Here is a 21,231-nt window from a genome sequence, read left to right as displayed (position 1 = left end):
TTGTATCAAGATTCTTTTTTGATCACAACTTTTAGGTAGTTCCACAATTCTTATATTGTATCTCCTTGTATTTCTTATATTATATAATACAATCCTTACATTGTCTAGTTGTTTTTCTAATGAGATGTTTCAGACTCTCTTCTATTTTTTTCTAGTTTTGTTATTTCTTCTGTTTTATAATGTCATTCAAATACACTTGCCCAATTCTAGTTTTTAAGGAATTATTTTCTTCTTTAAGATTTTGTATCTATTTTTCCAATTGGTTAACTTTTTTTCCATAATTTTCTTGGATAGCTTTTTAAAAGTTTTTTAACTTCTTCCAATGATTCTTTTTGGGTTTGTGACCATTTGACATTAGTCTTTGGGGTAAGAGTGGCTTTTGTTTTAACCTCACTATTTATTCTGAATGTGAACCCAGATCTTCTTTAATGGCAAAGTAGCTATCTGTGGTCGAGTTCTTTTTCTTTTACTTACTCATTTTTATTTTTTAATTTTATTTTTAGCAGCTAAATATCATCATCATCAACATCATCATCATCATCATCATCACATCAAGTTTTCATCCCTAATTGTGGGTAATGTTGCCCCAGGCTTCAGATTCTTCTTACTGTTGTTTTCTGATTTCTGTCCTGGAGGCTCAGCCTCAAGGACTCCTCTCCTCCTCCCTGAAAGTCATAGTTAGGGCTCCAGCCATGCTGGAAAAAGACTGGGTACCTTCAAGCTTTCAAAGGAGTATGATCCAGGACATGTTGCTCCACTGATCTGAGCTCTGTAATTTTGTGACCTGGCTTTGGGTTTGAGGAAGATTTGCTCTACTCAGGCTCTATCAGCCATCTGAAAATCTCTGTTAAATTAGAGGCAGAATTATAGGCTATATTTTGGCCTAGAATTCCTGTCCTGGTTATTTTTTTGCAGATTGGTCTAGATGCTGGAAGTGAGATTCTGCTCTGCTTCTGGGGTCTGAGCCATGCCACTACTACTGCTGCTGGTCCCATTTCCTCATTTTTAAAGATAAGAAACTGAGACCCAGTGAGGGGCCTTGTCCAAGGACTTGTCCAATGTCATATGGGTACAATAGAAGTGAGATTTGAGCCCAGGTCTTCCTAATTCCAAGACCAGCAGCCTTCTATTCACTCTCATATACTGTCTCTAAATGTCAATATCTTATTTAATAAATGAATTGTAATTTTCTTTTAATATTGAAACATAATATCAATCAGAGGTGTTAAGTATTTGCTTAAAATTAATATTATACATGTGATTTGGAAATTTTACTGAGTCAGTAGACATTTTTAATTTCCAGAAATTTTATATTAGCTTTTTATGTTTTAAAATATATAACAGCTGTTAGGAGTCAATATAACTTACTGGTACCTTTTTAGTCAAAAGCTGCCAGTGATTCTCAAAGCAATTAATGTTTGAATGTAATAATAATTTTATTTCTCCCTTAAAAATGAAGAGGCACTTGCATTTTTCTTATATTTGAGAGCATCACAATCCAACTTAGCCATTCAGTACAAATAACTCACTCAAATGTCTCCTTTTGTGGTATAATTTTAAAATTAAAAAAATTGTTTTGAGTATTAGTTTTTCTCACATGTAACAGACTTATTATTGACCCATTGTCATTAAGATGTGATTTTCTAGTCTTGAAGAGTGGCCAGTATGCTCTTAGGCACAGATTATTTTAGGGTTGAGAAGCAATTTTGGAACTGCATAAGCACAGCGACTGAACCGTTATATTCTGGGTGATCACCCTTCCTTTGCTAAAGATTACTCCACTTTTTATTCAGGCCACTGGTAGGTGCTCAAGAGTAATAAGTTTCTAACTTAAGCCAATAACATAAGTCCTTCTCATTGGAAAACTTGTCGACTCAGTGACAAAAATCAAACTTGTGGCTTTACTGAATTAATCCATGTAATCTTTTGAGAGACTGTATAACAGGCCAAGTATTCCTTGCACTTAAAAGGTGACCAGTATTCAAAAAAATCAATACCTTGTTAGTAATGCATATTGATTAATTATATGACATTATTGGATTATGTATAGTTAATAAAATCTTGAACAAATTGCAGCATATTTCATTATCAATTTTTATTTCCTACCATACACCAAATGTACAGCACAGAACACAATTTTGTTGTTTTGATGTAAGAAATATTAATTGTATGAAGAAACAGTATACAAACTACTCCAAATTAAAAAATGCATACATTGTTGCTTTTTTTTTTTTTACAAAAAGCCTAATGTACAATATAGCTCATCAATGGAGTTGAACAGAAAAAAAAATCAGTGCACATTACAAAACACATCAAGTACAAAGGAAGCAAATAAATACAAATATACTTCACAAAACATCCTGAGCAAACAATCCAAACACAGATAAATTAACCTGAAGCCAAAGAAAATCATAGTAATAAATACATAGGTTGGTAAGAGATTTCTTTTAAATTAAATAAAATATATAAGAAATTTGTCAAAATATTTAGTTAATTAAATTTCAGTCTCTGTCATGAATGAACTTATTTTGTATGCATTCAACAAGTACTATGGAGCAAATATGTTTGCAAGGACAATAACGTTCAAAGCAGATTCTGTTTGGTGTCCCGTGTATATTAGACAGCACATATGGTAGCTTCTTTTTCAAACTGATTTCAAAATAAACACAGCTCCTACCTAAGAACATACATCTTATTTTCACTAAACTTAGATTTGAGGCTTTCAATGAGCCCCCACCCAAAAGTAAAGCCCCACTTAATGCAGAACAATAACCACAGTGCATGAGAGTGGAATTACCTTTGAATATTACTTTCATTTTGTGCAGTTAACAGTAATAATAGTGGCATATATCAAGCCTGTGAATGCCATCACATTCAGTCTAAATAGAAATGAGGCTAATAAAAAATAAACACTTTTGTTGTAGCACAGAAAATTAAGCACACGCCAAGTCCATGTATACATTTACACTGAGGCACATCTGCACATGAGGTGTGTGTGCATACCAAAAAGGCAGTTTAGCTGGTTGTCTATACCTTTTTCTTAAAAAAAATAAATATAAAAAAACTTTTGAAACAATGTTTAATTACTTACAATCCCTGAAATAGACATTGCCTTTGTTATAGCAACTACTAAACTCTGATCCATTCAGAAATTCATAGTCCAGGCTAACTAACACACACACACATCCTGGGGTGCTTGGGCATGTGTATGATAACACTTGGTGCCCCGTGAAAAGACTGGCAACAGGTTTATAGTTGTCTTGTTTCCTAAGGATGGGTGAAACGTCTCATTGTGTTGCTATGGTTTGGATTACGAACATAAAAAATCAAAAACAAAAACAAAAACAAACCCACCCCGCAACTAGATTGGAATCAGATATTTGCCTCTGTTGCTGCATTTTTTTTTTTGCTCTTTTGAGTCAAACCGGTATGCTAAAGTATTTCAGGGGAAATTGGTATCTACAAATCTTTTCATTTGGATGCTTTTGTATTTTCTGAGTACAAATCTTTATTGGTCTTGTCCCTTCTATATCTATTGCACCAACGTGTGCTACTAACACCTGCCTGGTCATTAAGCCTTCTTGCCTAGGGATAAGAGTTGTCAACTATCTGAGATGACTTCAAAAACAAAACAAAACAAAACAACAACTATATCATTAAAAGAATTCTTTGAATTTCTTTAAAATATTTCAAATCATAAGAGTACATGTAGACTAAAAACCACACAGCCACGTCAAATGCTTTGCTGATTGCTATGCTTCATTATTGCTAACATGCTGGTTTCCAGCATACTGTGCTTTTAGGAGTGCGAGTTTTCCCACTAGTGGGCAGCATTTCTCTTTTCACTCTTTCCTCCTGCCGTCTCATAATGACCTCAAACTCTTTCCCAGTACAAAGTCATTGAAAAGTAAGCAGTATGCAATGAAAATCAAACTAGACCACAGACCACTCCTTTAGGTAACTGGTTCTTTCACACATTTTTTTTTGTTATGTTTATTTTTCCGTACAAACCCAGCAAGTTATTAAGTTTACAGAGTAACTTTTCAGTCTATTTAAAATCCCATTGGAAAATAAATTAATAAACACATTTGTAAAAATATGGCAGGCTGTAAAATGCTGTTAAGATAAAAAAAATCTTTGATTAGAAATAAATAAAAAATATAAAAAATAGTCACACATACTTTTTACATATGCTTTACATAAAAAAGTGCAAAGAAAGGAACAAAAGATACACATAGTAAAATAAATAAAGAATACTAATTGAGTGCATCGCTGTTAACCCAAATAGTCGATCGTGTTTTTCTTTCCTTTTTATGTCAGCTGGGAAAAAAAAAAATAGTGCAATGTTGCAATTGTAAATGCAGCACGGCAACCTATACGCCTTAGCAGTACACGAACCCCTAACAGATCCATCTGGAGTTGACTGCTGTTTGTAATTTCTGTTGCCCGGCAGCTCTCACATCCTACACATGGATACCCTTCACTGCCTGTTTGATACTTTCCAGCAGAGCTTTGCATTCCGGGGAATAGTCCCGCTCCAGATTGCTGTACATGTCTGTGAGTGTATTTACATATGCTTCGAAATTCTGCTCACTGATTGGTCCCTGAATGAAGACAAAACATATTATACCAATCACAGAAGCTCAGACTGATTCACAAGGTATGTTAAATAAGGGTAACAGTGAAGCAATAATCTAGGCTAGTGAAGTGGGAAGCCTAAGGTCACCAGGATGGGCAGAGACCCAAATTACCATTAGGAATTTAGGGGAGAGGAAGAGTGATTGGGTGTGTGGTGGGACTCATCTGCTCATTTTATACTGGGAGGGGAGGCTTAATTGGATTAATGTAACTTGATTGTATGGTAAAGTACATTGTTAGCCAATTTAGAGTAGCAAGATGTGGCTGGCTACTGGACTGATTTTTCAAAACAGAAAACAGGCATGATAGACATCTTTGAAATAAGCTGTAAAATGACAGGGGAGTTCCTTCCAACAAAATAGGAAAATTTTTGATCTTAAGACTTACCATTTTTAGAAGCCAAAAATGAGGGCTTATCTTAGACCAGCCAGCTTCTTCAATGGTGCATGACTGGGGGCCAGGAGAATTAGGTGTCATTCCATCTTTTCTACTAACTATCTGGGTGACAGTTGACAGAGTATTTAACCTGCCTTGCTTCAGTTTCCCCACATGTTAAATGAGACACATGCTCTATTTTCCACAGTTTAAGGATCAAATGAGATAACAGATGTGGAAGTAATTTGAAAGACAAAATATCACACAATTGTAAGGTTTTATTATCATTATTACTATTATCATGTTCCAGAGAAGTAAAGCTTTCTTAACTCTTGAGATATTGATGGTTATGTGTCTAGATAAAGTAGATGAGTATAATTAGTTTTGTTTTCATAAATCTCCAATCTCTGCTTCATCCAGTCTTTGGTATTAGTGTACTGAGTTATTCTTAGAAAATCACTCAACCTCCCTATGCCTGCTTGTTTTCCTCACTTAGAAAGTAGAGATAGTTATACTTATTTGTAGAGCATTTAAAAAGTCAGAGATTAAATAAACTATGTAGGACTCTTACTACTTTAAGTAAATTACATTGACCATGGAGTGTGTATAAAAAGAAAAGAGGGAATAAAAATCTGAAATAAGATTAGTGGCATAGTTAATAAATGATACTGCAAAAGAAAAAAGAAAAAAAATCAGAAACTATTTTAAAGATGGTCAGAAATTAAAAGTTTCTTTTATTTATAGTAACACTCCTTCCCCCCCCCCCTTTTGGATCAAGGGATATCTTTACTATAGCTTATAAGGATTTTATATAAAGAATCTCATCTTAGAATTGGTCAACGAGACGGTTACATTCTAGAAAGGAGTAAATTTGAAGTTGATTCTTTTCCCTTTTAAAATGGGGAAAACTTCAAAATCCTTTGATTCTCTAGTTAGGCTGTTCTTTTCTATCCTAGACCTTTTTCAAAGGAGGTCGAAAAATGGTTTCAGGGAAGGCATTCTGACAGGTAAACATTGGCATATATGAGCTATTAAGCATTTAAAAAAGAAATATATCTATATCTGTATCAAGATACATATATATACATACATACTGCTTTAAATGTATAGACTTTAAAATATATTAAATTTGTTAACATATTAATAATAAAATGAATTAATATTATATGTATAGTTTCTTCCCTCCACCTTTTTTTAACCTCATTGTATTTGCATACTGCCCCTTCTATTTTGTAATGAAGAAGATTCACAGGTTAATTATTTTTCTAAAGAGCTTCATAATTGTTATGTCTTAAATGATTACTGCAGACACAGGCTTGATTTGGGATATTGGGAAGTTCAGTAAGTAACTACTTCGTACACTGAAAAGCTGAAGTACCTAAGTACTTTTACGTGTGAGTTTTGTAAATAGAAGAAAAGAAAGGGTTTTCTTTTTCCATTAGCTTTTTTCTTAAACTCCTTCAGGTCAGTGTGCAGGACTTTGCTTGGGCTAGTTAAAAGAGACAAGTCTTAGATCTCCTGTGTGTTTGGTGCTGGAAACAAAGGGATAATATGTTACAAGAAAAATGTCCTAGGAAATTGTCACTTCCTGGCTGCTTGCCAAATGCATCAGTTGTGTCTTAGAGAAGTTAAGTAGCTATAGATTGTTTTTGAAGTATCCAATTTGAAGACAACATTGGTAGAATTTTGACTTCCTATTGTTATTTTTCAGGTAGAATCTATGTTAGAGAATTATTTTCCTTGGATTGGAGTTGTAAGTGTTTTCATTGCTGAAGGAAGAGCTACTGGCAGTACTCCATTGTGTCCATGTTATTTAATAAAAAAGGAATAATCTCAAACTTCCCTATCACTCCCTAGAAATCAGCTTTACATTCAATGAAACATTTCCTTTTCAGCCTGTATGTTATATTTTAAAAATTAACTTCATATGACCTCATTCACTGAAGAGGTATATTTTTTCTTGGTGTCAGAAAACTTTAACCTTGATAATATTTATAACAATAGGTATTTATCAAGTTCACACTGAGAGGGATTAATGGAGGGTAAAATTATGAAAATGTGTCAAGTAGCTCTCTGATTACTGAACTGGATTCCTGAAAGCTGAAATGTTGCTCAGAGGCAGCCTTGTCCTGAATTGTGAAATAACATTGTTGATGCCTCTGACAATGGAGAAGGTGAAGTTTGGGGGCTTATACTTACCATCTGTGGAAGCTGAATGTCAGCAAGACTTGAGATGAGGGCTTGGCTCAGGCCAGCCAGCTCCTTCAACAGGCTCTCATTGTTCTGTTCGATAAGTTTGTTTTCTTCTTCTATTGTTTTTAAATTGCTCTCCATAGATGTGATCTAAAATGGAAATAACTTGACAGGATGAGAAGTTGCATCTTGAAAAGAACACATAAAGTTTATCTCCAATGAGAAAAAGCATTAGATTTTAATAGGTGCCAAAGTATATTAAACCTTAGCTACAGATGGTAAAAGACATTTACCACTTGCATCACACTCCTGTAAAAGCTCAAGATAGGGCAAGGTAGTTACTTTATTTCTAAACTAACCTACTGCTATTGCACACAAAATCACATTTAACAAATTTGAGACTATGCCCTGCAGTGTAGGTGAGCATAATCTTGATTTCAGATAGATCAAACTCCCAATTTCCAAAATGCAGGACTGGAGAGGTTATGAGAAAAACCGAGGTGAGAGGAGGGAAGAAAAGCATCTGATTATGTATTCTTCCTTATTGCTTTTTCTGGTGACCCTTCTGATTTGCTATAGGCAATGGTGCTAAAAATTCTGGGTGAGGCTTCTATCTCTAAGTTGGAAGAAGGTAGCTATAGGGTACTTGGTAACAACAACAACGACAATAATAGCAGCTAGCATTTATATAGTATTCTAAGGTTATAAATTGTATGTATGCCTCAAGAGGTAGCTAGGTGGTATGGGATAGACCTGGAGTCACAAAATACCAGAGTTCAAATTTGGCCTCAAACATTTATTAGTTGTGTGTCCCTGGGCAAGGTCCTTAACCTTTCTCTATGTCAGTTTCCTCAACTGCAAAATGGGGATAATAACAGCATCTACCTCCCAGGGTTGTTGAGAGGATCAAATGAGATAATATTTGTAAAGTGCTTAGACATAAAGTGCCTGATACATAATAGGTGTTTAATAAATGCTTGTTTTCCCCTTATTTTATCTTCATAATAACTATGGGAAGTAGGTACTATTATTATTTCCATTTTATAGATGAGAAACTGAGTTGGGGGAAGTTAAAAGCCTTGTCCAGGCTAATACAACTAGCAAGCATAGGAGGATGGATTCAAACTCAGGTCGTCCTAACTCCAGGTCCAGTGCTTTATCCAATGCACAACCTAACTGCCTTTGGACAATGGGTAGGAAACATATGGGACTAAGTGGTAACGTGATTGTATGGACAGGAAATCTAAGTTTTAGAGTCTGAACTGAGAATGGTTTCAATTCAAGGTGAAGTCAATATTAAACAACTACTATTGACATACTGTGTGATGTCATAAAAAGAGGACACTTGGAGTCAGTTGACATGTTCAAAATCTGGTATGAACATGTGCAGGTCATTTACTTCTGTTGAATTTCAGTGAACTTGTCTGGGAAATGAGTACTGTATAATAATGCTTTTACTTTCTACCTGAAAAGATTGTTGTGAGTAAAAAAAAAAGAAAGGTCTTTTAGGAGAGGGACTATTTTCTTTGCATCAGCATTGTCTCCTAAAATGCCTGGCACACAGTAGGTGCTTGTTGAATTGAATTTCTTTACAATGATTTTATAAACATTAAAACATAACTTTTATTATTATTGTTCTGTAAGAGAATTGTGCAAGGGCCTGAGAGAGATACAAAAATTAGATAAGATACTATCCCTGCTTTCATAAAGCACAGAAACTCAGGTTTATTTTATTTTCCCTATGAAATCATAGGGAAAGGAAATTATTTAATAGTAGAGATATAAAGAACACATTGAAGGACTAAGCATCATCAAATGAGACAGCACATTTGTACATATTAGAGATAATAGGATGATAATAGGATAATAGGAGAATTTGTAGTAAGTTGTGGTAAATTTGTGAAAAAATTATATCAATTGGCACCATTGACAAGCCCAATTTTTCTGGGGTTAAAAAGTTGATTTATACTAATTAGATCATTAAGTTAGGGACATAATTTTTTTTTATCATGATTTTCTCTTGGACTACGTAGAACATATCTTTCCCAGAATTTCAACTATCAGTCTTACTTATTATTATTGTCATTATTATTACTATTTTACAAAATCTCTTCTGCATGATCATTATTATATAACTATTGTTATAGATTACACATATGTTCATGTGTCATATTTGTTCTACTGTGTTGTAGAATCTAAGAGGGCAAGAACCTTATCTTTGTTATCTTTGAAATGACCCTGTTCAGTGGGGTCAATTAAATATGCCATTTAATCAATGGTTGATGAATAGAAGAATGGATGAGTGAAGAAGCCTCCAGGATACCAGATCGATATTAAGAGTTCACCTGGATACAGTACTTTCCAGTTTAATAACCACACACATTTATATAGTCCTTTGTGGCTTATAAATACCCTTTGCTCACAATACCTTTTAAGGTAAATAGTGCAAATATTATCCAATTAGAAATGAAGACTCAAAAAGATTAAATGACATGCACATGGTCAAACAGTTGTTGAGTTTCACCACCAGGTTGCAAAACCAGGTCTTTCCAAACTAAGTCCAGTGATACACCACTATGCCAGGGTTCCTTCCAGCAACCCCATGTTTGTTAAGTAAGGCAAGCATTATTACCCACTGCTTATAGAGAAGAGGAGAAATGAAGTGATTTGCCCTTTGTCACAGGGCAAAATTAAGATTTGAATCCAGGTCTTTTGACTTCAAATTCCATGCTTTTTCTTGTTTTCATGTTATTTCTCATAATCAAAGATCAGACCAGGAAATAGATGCTTTTTCATTTTTTAAAACATTTGCCTAAAGTATGAAATTTTATAGTAGTCAAAACCCTAGTTTACTAATATGCTTATTTTGGTGTTCAGGTATTTGTACTCTGATTCCTTTGGAGAATATGCTAAGTCTCTGTATGTTAATTCTTTTTAAAAGATTTTTTTAAAACATTTTACCTGGGTCTGGAGTTTCATCATGTCTGCTTCAATTTTAAGGTTGGATTCATTCAGTTCCTTTATTTCCTCATCCAAATGCCTAATTTCCTCATCACTCTCTAAACCTGTGAGGAGGCAGACAGTTTAAAGGTGAGAGGAGAAATGGGCACACATGAAGCTATCTGACCAATGTAAAACAAGGCAAACCTAAAATACAGACATTCCCAGTGCAACTTCGCATCTTAATGGGAACTGGTAAGTTTTGATAGGAAAAACAATGACAAATACATATATCTGGGAAGTGAGGGGCATTGGGCAATATGAGTTGGATGATTTATTTTTCTTCGTAAGAAGTTTAACATACTCTCAGGAATCTAAAATTGTCAGGAAAAAAAAGTAATGGAAGTTTTAGTTAGCCTAATGGTATCATCTTATACAGATGACTAATTTTTAAATACATTTAACATTGGACTGTGCTGGACATAATTTAATATTCAAAGATTCCAAAGGCATTTTAGGACCTTGCAGGACTTCAGAACTGTCATTGTGAACATCATTTGCCCCTTTATACAATATTGTAGACTGGCTTGAATCTGCCCAGACCATAGTACCTACCCTTTAACTTTAATTAGCAATACTTATTTAACTTGATCTAATTCTTCTAGGTTACAACTTTTCCTCATCTACAGAGGTTTTAGGCACTGATTTAAAGCTCAACTTCTTTAAAAGTTGCTTTTTAAAAGTATGTAAATTTGGTGTGTTTATTCATCATTTGTTTGGTCTTGGTTCCTCTCTTCACCCTTAAGGAGACTGAGGAATTTTGCTCCTCAAAGGAATCTGATTAATTCAGTTTCTTGGTTCTCTAAGATCTGGATAAATATGAGCTTACTGTCTCCCTAAAGTTACTTTCAGGAAGACTGAGATATTTTGTTGTTGTTTTTTGGTGAAGCAATAGGAGTTAAGTGACTTGTCCAGGATCACATAGCTAGTAAGCGTCAAATGTCTGAGACCAGATTTGAACTCAGGTCCTCTTGACTCCAAGGCCAGAGCTATATCATTGTGCCACCTAACTGCCCCGAGACTGAGATATTTTAAGACATACAGTCTAAGTTCTTTAGCCTGATGTTCAATCTACCTGGCCCCAAACTCCCTTTCCAACTTGATCCACACTACTTGTAACAAAACTAAAGTTCTCTACATTCAGTGTTTATATTCATAATGTTTGTTATGTTTAAAAGCATTGTTAAAAAGCAGTAGAACAAAGTTCTTTGTAAATGCTTTTTTTCTGAAATAGGATAATAAAAACCAAACAAACAAAAACCCCACAACTGTTAGCAGTTGCATTTTACTAAAGAATCATATAGTGTATTAATTAATCATTTATTAGAAGGGAAGTAGAAGTAATAGATGGGAGGCACATAGAAGAATGACTATGACCTGGATAATGAAAGAGTTTGCTAGGTAATTGCAATAAGGTTGGAAATTGAGGGTCATAGAATTTAAGGGGGACATCTAGGAGCTGCCCACCAGCAGGAGTATTTCTTTTATTGGCTGAAATTTGGGATAGCAGTGAGATGGGAAGCAGTGAGAACAAGACTGAAAGGGTATTTTTAAGAACACAGGCTGAATGGAGCAGAAAAAGATCATTTAAAAGATGTATCCTTCCTAAAAGTGCCTCTTCATGGTATGGAACTTTAGTGACTCACCATTGTCTTGGGTTAAAATACAAATATTTTTTTTTTTTTTTTTTTTGGCATTTAATGCCCTTCCCAATCTGGCTTCAGTTTATCTTTTCAGGCTGATGACATATTACTTCCTTCGTGAACTCTCTGCTCCAATCAAATTAGCTTATTTGCTTTTCCCCATTTAATCACATCCCTTCTGTAGGAATCTTCTTTTTCCTCTACTCCACTTCTTGGAAACATCACTCACTCACTCCCACCCCCTTATGCCAGCTGCCTTTAAGTTCATGTCACTTCTTTCAAGAAGCCTTTCCTGATAGTTAGCAACACCCCCCTATTACTGTGTATTATTTTGCATATATTTATGCAAATTTGTATTTACTTGTATTTACTTATCTGTGAACATATTGTATTCCTCCAGGAGACTATAAGCTCCTTAAGGGCACTATGGTAATATAGTACCCTACTTGGTGGCACTATGGATAGAGTGTCATATATGGAGTCTAGAAGACCTGAGTTCAAATGTGACTTTAGATACCTACTAGCTGTGTAATCTTGGCAAGTCACTTAACCTTTGTTTGCCTCAGTTTCCTTATCTGTAAAATGAGGATAATAATAACTACCTCTCAAAGTTGTTTCAAGGATAAAATGAGATAATAATTGTAAAGTGCTTAGTATAGTATCTGACACATAGTAAATGCTATATAAATGTTAGTTGCTATTATTATCATTATCCCCACTTCCATCACAGTGCCAAGCACATAGTTGGTGCATAAGAAATGATTGTTGATTGATTGATGGATTCTTGAAAGCTTTGGTAGTGGAACACAACCTACAATAAATCCTTCTAAGATGGACAGAGTTTGCTTAAGGATGTAGAGATATATTTACTACCTGAATTCAAAGAGGTTCTCAACCAGAAATTGGTGACCAGGTGATTAACTGTTTGGGTCAGTCACCACACTCATGGAACTATCTATGAGATCAAGAGAGATTTGAAATTTACTCTAGTGGAAGGAGTACTTGCAATGAAGGAAATCTTTTGAAATATTGAAGAAAAAGAAGAGGATGAATATAAGCTTAGAGTTGAAGAACCATGGGCTAGATTTTTCTTTTGCAGATAATGTATAGTTGAGTGAGACTTTGCCTCAAGAGACAATTACTCAGTGTCTCCCTGAAATTAGAGAGATGTGATGGCTGTGATGCTTAGTTTTGGTACAGTAAAGTGGCCTGCTAGCACCCTCACTTTGAAGCATATGGGTGTTGGACAAATTAGGTTGCTTTAAATTAATAATTATAATACATCAATTTAATAAATTAATTTAGTATAATTATAACACATTAATAATAAGTATAATAAATTAATAAATTAAATCAAAGTTGATAACTGACATTAAAGTGGAAGATGGCATCAATCTATTTAAAACTTGCTTCTTTGTAAATTGGTATCTTATAGAGATCTCATTTTTACTGACATTTTAATTGAGTTCTATCTCCAAATACATCCTAGTGCAAAAGTTGGACTAAGTCACTCTCCTGCTTCCCACTGACTAGAAGCTAAAATACAAGTGTCAGGAGGCTTGGTATTTAAGGCATTCTAGAATTTGGCACCAACCTATCTTTCCAATCTTACTTAACACCACTCACTTTCACATAATTAATAATAATAATAATAATAATAATAATAATAATAATAATAATAATGAGAGGCAATGTAGCACCACGAATAGAGAACTGGCCTGGGAAGCAAAAAGGCCTGAATTCAAACTCTTCTGACATCTGACAGCATGCCTTTGGGCAAGTAACTCAACTTCTCAGTGCCGTAGGGGACTCCATGACTTGTAGAAAGCTGCTTTGTGGATTAATGGAAGGAGATTCTTCCTCAGGAATTCTAATGAAATCACAGATCCTCCCTCTGCACATATTACTAATAATAGCTCATGTTATGCAAAATACATGGAAAGAATTCACTGTTTTTATATAACATCTTATTTGATCCTCACAACAAGTCTGAGAGGTAGATCTTATTATTTCCTACTACATATATTCCGGCCCAGTTGGACTTCTTCCTCTTTCCTGATTTCCTGTACTTTCCAGCATCTATGCACATATACAGGCATCCCACAAGCACAAGGCCTTCCCACAAGCTAGCAAAGTCATACATTCCTATTTTAGAAAGTCCAGGGAGGGATATGGCTTGAAGGAAGTAAATATGAAAAACACCTGATGGTATTATTTGGTAATAAACTCAATATGAGTCATCAGTGTAAAATAAATGCTTGTTGGAAAAAGTACAATGTCAGCTTGCACTAATGGTAGTATAGTATGCAGATCAGTACTCCAATACTTAAATCATTACTTTGATGAATCAATCTATGATCTCATGGGTATGGGTACTCCCACAACAATCTACCTTCTCTTCCCCTGTGATTCTTGTCTCTGTCCTTCCATAAAATCCTCATAGAATTTACACAATATACTAGATGCTTTATAGTTACTAATGTGAAATTAGACCTATCCATTTGTTTCCCCTTACCTTTGTTACATGACTAGCCCCTTTCCTTTTCTGCTTATACATTTTAGGACTGCATTATGATACAATTGAAAGAGCACTGGACTTGTGATTCAGAGACCTTGGTTCAAATCCTGTCTCTGTAGTTTTACTGTTTTACTTTCTGTGACCTTGGCAAATCACCTCTTATCCTCAGTGCCCTCATCTGTATAATGATGGGTTTGGACTAGTTGATGTTGAAGGTCTTTTTAGGGGTAGCTAGGTGGCATAGTGGATAGAGTGCTGGCTCTGGCGTCAGAAGGACCTGAGTTCAAATCCATCTTCAGACACTTACTAGCCCTGTGACCCTGGGCAAGTCACTTAACCTCTTTGCCTCAGTTTCCTGAACTGTAAAATGAGAATCCTGGAGAAGGAAATAGCAAACCATTCTAGCATCTTTGCCAAGAAAACCATATAAATGGGGTTATGAGACAGAACTAAATAACTAAACAATAATTGTTGTAGATTATATCTGGAGTACTATCTTTAGTTCTGAGGAAGGGGTGGGGGCAACTCAGTGTCTTTCTAGCACTCTGACAGCAGAGGGTACCTGGCTCCAGTGTTAACAGCCCAATATTTCCCATTCAGGCCTGGAGAAACAAGTGGGGAAAGCTTCACCCAGGCCTTGCTTCTTCTTTTAGTCCGAGATTTAATACTATCCACCCCTCCCTCTGCCCATTAAGCAAGGAGGAGCAAGTAGAGTGACTAAGGACATGAGCTTCTGGCCCTTGTCAGGTAACAACATCACTTTGAGACTGGGGCATTGTATTTTATGTGCTACCCATCCCTATGGCCAATAAACTCTCACTACCTGTTTAAGTTCTTTGTCTCCTCATTACTCAGTTAATGGCTATCTATGAGCAAACTATTCTCAACCTCCACCTCCTATTCTCTAATTTCCATCCTCTTCATCCCTACCATAACCAAATCCCACTCCAAGCATGTCTACCCCTTCCATAGTGAATACATTTCTTCATTCTGGATTTCTTTCCATCATGCTTCTTTTATCTATTTGTTCTCATTGAGAACTGGTTCCCTTAAGATGATACTGAATCCCTGGCTATCCTCTCTAGCACTATCTCTCCCATCACTCATCACCCTTCCCCTCCCAAAATAAATTTACTGAGAAGTCAAAATATTCCTTGTACTCCACAGTCACTTTGGTCTCTCCCATTGCCATCAGCACTCAAGAGCCTCTCCTATTTTTATGTTTAATTAATTAAAGTTTTCTATCCTGTTCAAACTATAATAGTTGTTACATCCTTGTTGTTTAGTCATTTCAGTCACATGTGACTCTTTTTTTATATTTTTTTTATTTTTAGTTTTCAACATTTACTTCCACAAGATTTTGAGTTCCAAATTTTCACCCCATCTTGCCCCTCGCCCCACCCCAAGATGGCATGTATTCTGAATACCCCTTGCCCTAGTCTGCTTTCCCTGCTATCTCTCCCCTCCTTCCTCTTCTATTTTCCTGTAGGGCAGGATAGATTTCTGTACCCCATTTCCTGTTATTCTTATTTCCCAGTTGCATGTGAAAACACATGATTCTTCATGACCCCATTTGGGGTTTTCTTGACAAAGATACTAGAATGGTTTGCCATTTCCTTCTTCAGCTTTTTACAGGTGAAAAACTGAGACAACAGGGTTAAATGACCTGCCCAGGGTCACACAGCTAGTAAGTATCTGAGGCCAGATTTGAAAACAGGAAGATGAGTCTTCCTGACTCCAGGCCCAATCTACCAATACCAATCCCTGTCTACCAAACTCTTTTTCTTATACTAGAAAACTTCAACAGCCATATTAATGCTGTCAAATTCCCTAATCTTCCAATTCCTAAATATCCTTAAAACTATGACCTCTCCACCTCAGCTATACACCAGAATGGTCATACTTTGGATCTTGCCATTATCAACAAGTATTCCACTTTCTGAATAAAAAAACAAAACAAAACAACAACAACAAAACAACATTCCTCTAACTGACCATAACTTTCTATCTTTCCATTTCTTTCTAATCCTCACCCACTCTAAACCTATTCTTTGCTCTCATTGAAACCTACAGTCCCTCTATTCCTCAGTACTTTCTCAGGCCATTACCCTTGCTCTGACTTTACTTTCTTCCCTTCCCAATCTTGATCTGCTTATTAACTATTTAACTTTCAGAAGATTTCCCTTTTAGTTATCCCCATCCCCTGTCAGTCCTCAATCTCTCCCTATCTACTAGTTCCTTCCCTACTAATTTAGCTAGGAAATGCCTTGGATAGTGACATGGACCTGGAATCAGGAAGACCAGTTCAAATCTGGCCTCAGGTACTTATTAGCTATGTGACCTTGGCTTTATACTTTACCTCTGCCTCAATTTGTAAAGTGGGGATAATAATGGCATCTACTGGGGCAGCTAGGTGGCACAGTGGGTAGAGCACCAGCCCTAAAGTTAGGAGGACCTGAGTTCAAATCCAGCCTCAGACCAAACACTTGACACTTACTAGCTGTGTGACCCTGGGCAAGTCACTTAACTCCAATTGCCTTAAAAAAAATAATAGCATCTACTTCCCAGGGTAAGAATAAAGTAAGATAATATTTGCAAAGTACTTTGCAAACCTTAAAGTGTTGTATAAATGCCATTATTATTATTATTATTATTATTATTAATTCCTAATGCATTCAAGTCTTTCCCCTCCTTAAGAAATTTTCACTAGGCTCTACTATCTCCTCAAAATCCTGTTCCACATCTCTTCTCAATTTCTCAAACTCCTAGAAAAAGCTGCCCATTAAACACCCATTATGTTCGTGTTCTCTCTTCATGCTTGCTTATCATCCTTTGACAACCTAGTTCCAGTCTGTTTCTCCTGTCTCATTAGACTTTCTCCTTTCCTTCCACAATCTGAAATTCAGCCATCTGGATCTCTCTATTCCCCATACATAGCATTTTCTCTCTGATCTCCATACCTTTTCACTGCGTGTTCTCCATGCCTGGAATTCACTCCTCACCTCCACCTCAGAGAATTCATTTCTTCTTTTAAGATGCATCTCAAACACAATTTCCTATATGAAATCTTTCCTGACTCCCCTTTCTGGATCTCCTCATCTGCCCCATCTGCTAGTATTCTTCCTTCCTAATGACTCTGTATCTAACAATTTGTATTTATTTCTACTTATTCTTTATATGCTTATGTTATGTACTTGTGGCTTTTCCCATTAAAATACAACTAAGCTCTTTGAGAGTAGGTATTGTTTCATTTTTTGTGTTTCTATTTCTGGTGCTTAACACATGTAGTACGTGATTAATAAATGCTTATTGATTGTTTGATTAATCTTTTTCAGAGTACTATATTGTGTCTAGAAGCTTGTAACCAATAGGGTGAGGGGAAAATTTATCCCAGGAGGGACCACAGAAGAAGTTGGGCAAGTTGAGCCTGTTTATAGGAAACACTAAGAGGAAAAGCTATAGCTGACTCCAGATATTTACAGAGCTTCAAGAGGTCAGAGTGAAGACCAGTGGAAAGTTAGAGGTGTATACTTCAGTATATGAGAAAATTTCATAATGATTAGAGCTGTGACCAAGAAGGGAATAGGCCACTTTGTAAAGTAGTGAGCTCATTGGAAGTATTTGAGCAATAGCAAGGTCAGGATCTTATGTTAGTGAGGTTTCATTGTCACCGGGTGTGGGGTGACAGATTGGATTGGATAACCTCAAAGGTCCTATTCAACTCCATGATGTTATGATTTTCTGCTGAAGACTACTTATGAATGCTTTGGCTGTTAAATTGCTGGAAAATCTACCTCCCAGATCACTGAAAACTTGATGGGGATCTAGGGAAAGAGCTAACATTTTTGGGGGGGCAGTAATTCCTAAGTGAACAAAACATAGGATAAAACTTTCCTTTCTGTAATTCAAGATTTTTTTTGACTATGCATTTTCAAATTCTTCATGCTAAATAATATCTCTTCTTTCTCTATTTGATCTCAGTTGTTTATATTTAGTCTTTGTCACATTTTCTTTCTCTTCTGTCTCTGCAAAGTAATGTTCTAGGTCACAGAAAGCTATTTTTTTCTATTCTTTTTCATTGTGGAATCATATTATCTATCGAGCTTCTCTTACTTCGTCATATCATTTTTGCTCTTTCCCTTGGAAATTATATCTCATCAGTAATTTCTGTTTGCTACCAGAATAAAACTGTCCTAAATCTTACTCCTTACCAGTCATTAAGGAATCAGTGTAATATTGGAGTAACTCCATCCCTTCCCTTAGATATTTTTGTCCATTATCTTTTATGTTTTGTCTGATATTTTAACTCAGGTATTTTTATTTTCTCTGATTCTACCAGCCCATTATATTTTACAACTTAAAAATCAGAATGTTGTTTGTTTAATGCATGTATATTTTTCATGAGGGAATGATGAAAATAAATAATGGGACAGCTAGATGGCACAGTGGATGGAGTGCCAGGCCTAGAGTCAGGAAGACTCATCTTCATGAGTTCAGATTTAGCCTCAGACACTAGCTGTGTGACCTTGGGCAAGACACTTAATCCTGTTTACCTCAGTTTCCTCATCTGTAAAATGGGAAGGAAATGACAAATGATTCCAGTTTCTTCGCCAAGAAAACCCCCAAAATGGAATCATAAAGAGTCAGACATGACTGAAATGACTGCACAACAAGATCCAATATAATTTTTTTGGGGGTAGCTAGATGGTCCAGTGGATAGAGCACTGGACTGGGAATCAGGAAGACTCATCATCAGTTCAAATCCGGCCTCAAACACTTACTAGGTGTGTGGCCCTGGGCAAGTCACTTAACCCTGTTCACCTCAGTTCCTCATCTATAAAATGAGTTGGGGAAATGGCAAAGCATGCCAATATCTTTGCTAAGAAAACCCCAAATGGGGAGTTGGACATGACTGAAAAACATCTGAACAACAATAATTGTAAAGGTTTACCAAACCCAAGATTCTGTCTCATGATGACCCCAAAGGAGATCCAGAAGAACTACCTAGGTGATCTTGGGCAAATCACCCAAACTCTCAGTTTTCTCATCTATAAAATGAAGGGTTTAGACAAAATGATTTCCAAGAATTCTCTAGTTCTAAATCCTATGATTTTGTGAAAATGATTGTCAACCCTTTGTTCAATTTCAAATTGTAGTTTGGAGCACAGTGTAGACACAGTTATCATAAATTATCAAGGTTAAAATTAGCTTCCCTAATTTCTCTTATCAATCCATTATAAATGTTAACTTCATGAATATATCCAAATAAGGAGGCAGATGAGTGGTTAGAGAGCTGGAGTCTGGAAGACTGGACTTCAAATCCAACTTTAGACACTTACCATCTGTGTGACTCTGGGCAAATCACTTAAGCTAGTTTCCTTCCTCATTTGTAAAACCTGGATAATAAGAGCACTTACCTCCCAGAGCTGTTGTGAAAATACAATGATATGATATTGCAAAAATGCATTGTAAAAGCTAGCTGTTGTTTTTGTTATTATTATTTATTATTATTGTATTTTTTAAAGAGTTCATATTTCCAACCTTTTTCAACTTTTGGTAATGAGATCTGTAATTTTCCTCTTAAATTTATGAATTTCAAAATTCATGCCGCCTCCTAGTTCTCATATACTGGGATTCAGTGAACAACTATTTTCCATGCACCTGTATTTATCATGATTTATAGATTTTGATTTCCAGCTTCCATGTTTCCAAAGTAAGGTCGTGATCTTTTCACTTGTCCTCATGTATTAGCCCTCTATACTCTTGATAATTTAAATTATCATTCTCTGGGTTCCCTAACTCAGGTAAGATCAGAATTTTATTGATATGACTGAAGGTCATTAAAGACTTACACTGCTAAATATGGACATAGTATACTCTTGGAAATATGTAATAAAGCTTAAAACACAGTGAATTTTTGAATGTAAGTATAAGTAACCTTTTAAAGTTCCTTTTCTAAAAGATATCGACTGAATAAAAAACCATAAAGTAATAACTGTACCGCCTAAAGTAGTATTAGCTCTGACTTATGAAGTGGTATGGTGGAGACCATTGGACTTGGAGTCAGGAGACATGAATTTGGATCCTGATTTACAAACTTTTCAATGGGCTTCCAATCTTATCACTAAATTAAAACTGGCTTGCTTGAAATTTACTAATTATGCGACCCAGAGTGAGTCATTTCATGACTCTGAGCCTCAGTTCCCCTGTCTGTAAAATGGATAGGACAATTCTTGTACTATCTACCCTCAGAGAGTTGCTATGAGTAAAGTACCTTAGAAACACTAAAGTACTTTTCAAATGTGTGCTAATATCATTAATAATAAGTAGGGAGAATCTAGTAGTTACATATGTCAGAGAGCAATTTTCTTTCTAGAATCAATGAGTTAATATCTCACCAAGAAACTTATGCCAGGGGTATTAAGACACAAGTCAGATTGTAAAGTAACAAGGTTCTTTGACTCGGGACTTCCACTGAATCAGGTTTGCTACTTTAATCGAATAGTGTTCGCCTTTTATCATAACAATGGGCATTGCTTGGAGACAAATTACTGTAATAATAGCCTAAAATTGGCTTGTTAGTAAAGGGGTGAAATTGACTAGGTGGGGGAGCTACTGTGTTCATTTCTAATACTATCTAGGAAAAAATATACCTTCAATGGCTAGCTTGTTGGACAAAATTTTGCTTGAAGATCCCGCCAATCACATGATTTAGTGCCCATTTGATAAGTGGCTTGTGAGTCCATAGGGAAAGAATAGAACTGAAGAAGTCCATGGTCTTTATTAAGTCAGCTCTTGGAGTTCTGTAGCTGAGCATAACATCATTTTAAACAGATGGCTTATATGTAAAATTTTCTGTTCCAT

The 21,231-nt window shown here is 35.6% G+C and overlaps 1 protein-coding gene across 2 annotated transcripts in view; it reads right to left on the bottom strand.

Annotated features, from left to right (window-relative positions):
* Positions 1-4,302: 4,302 nt before the first annotated feature.
* Positions 4,303-21,231, bottom strand: part of LOC114031865 (suppression of tumorigenicity 18 protein-like) — a 139,486-nt gene continuing 122,557 nt past the window's right edge. For both annotated transcript variants that reach the window (XM_027847045.1, XM_027847046.1), the window contains 3 exons: positions 10,168-10,271; positions 7,213-7,356; positions 4,303-4,604 (listed from right to left, as the gene is read on the bottom strand). In XM_027847045.1, coding sequence (XP_027702846.1) covers positions 4,464-4,604; positions 7,213-7,356; positions 10,168-10,271 — 389 coding nt within the window. In that variant the 3' untranslated portion in view covers positions 4,303-4,463. The remainder of the gene's footprint in view (positions 4,605-7,212; positions 7,357-10,167; positions 10,272-21,231) is intronic.

This window comes from Vombatus ursinus, unplaced genomic scaffold, assembly GCF_900497805.2.
Source record: "Vombatus ursinus unplaced genomic scaffold, bare-nosed wombat genome assembly UNPS02015255.1, whole genome shotgun sequence".
Taxonomy (NCBI): domain Eukaryota; kingdom Metazoa; phylum Chordata; class Mammalia; order Diprotodontia; family Vombatidae; genus Vombatus; species Vombatus ursinus.
Note: the sequence above shows the minus strand (reverse complement) of the source record. Positions and strands in the feature narration are given on the sequence as shown.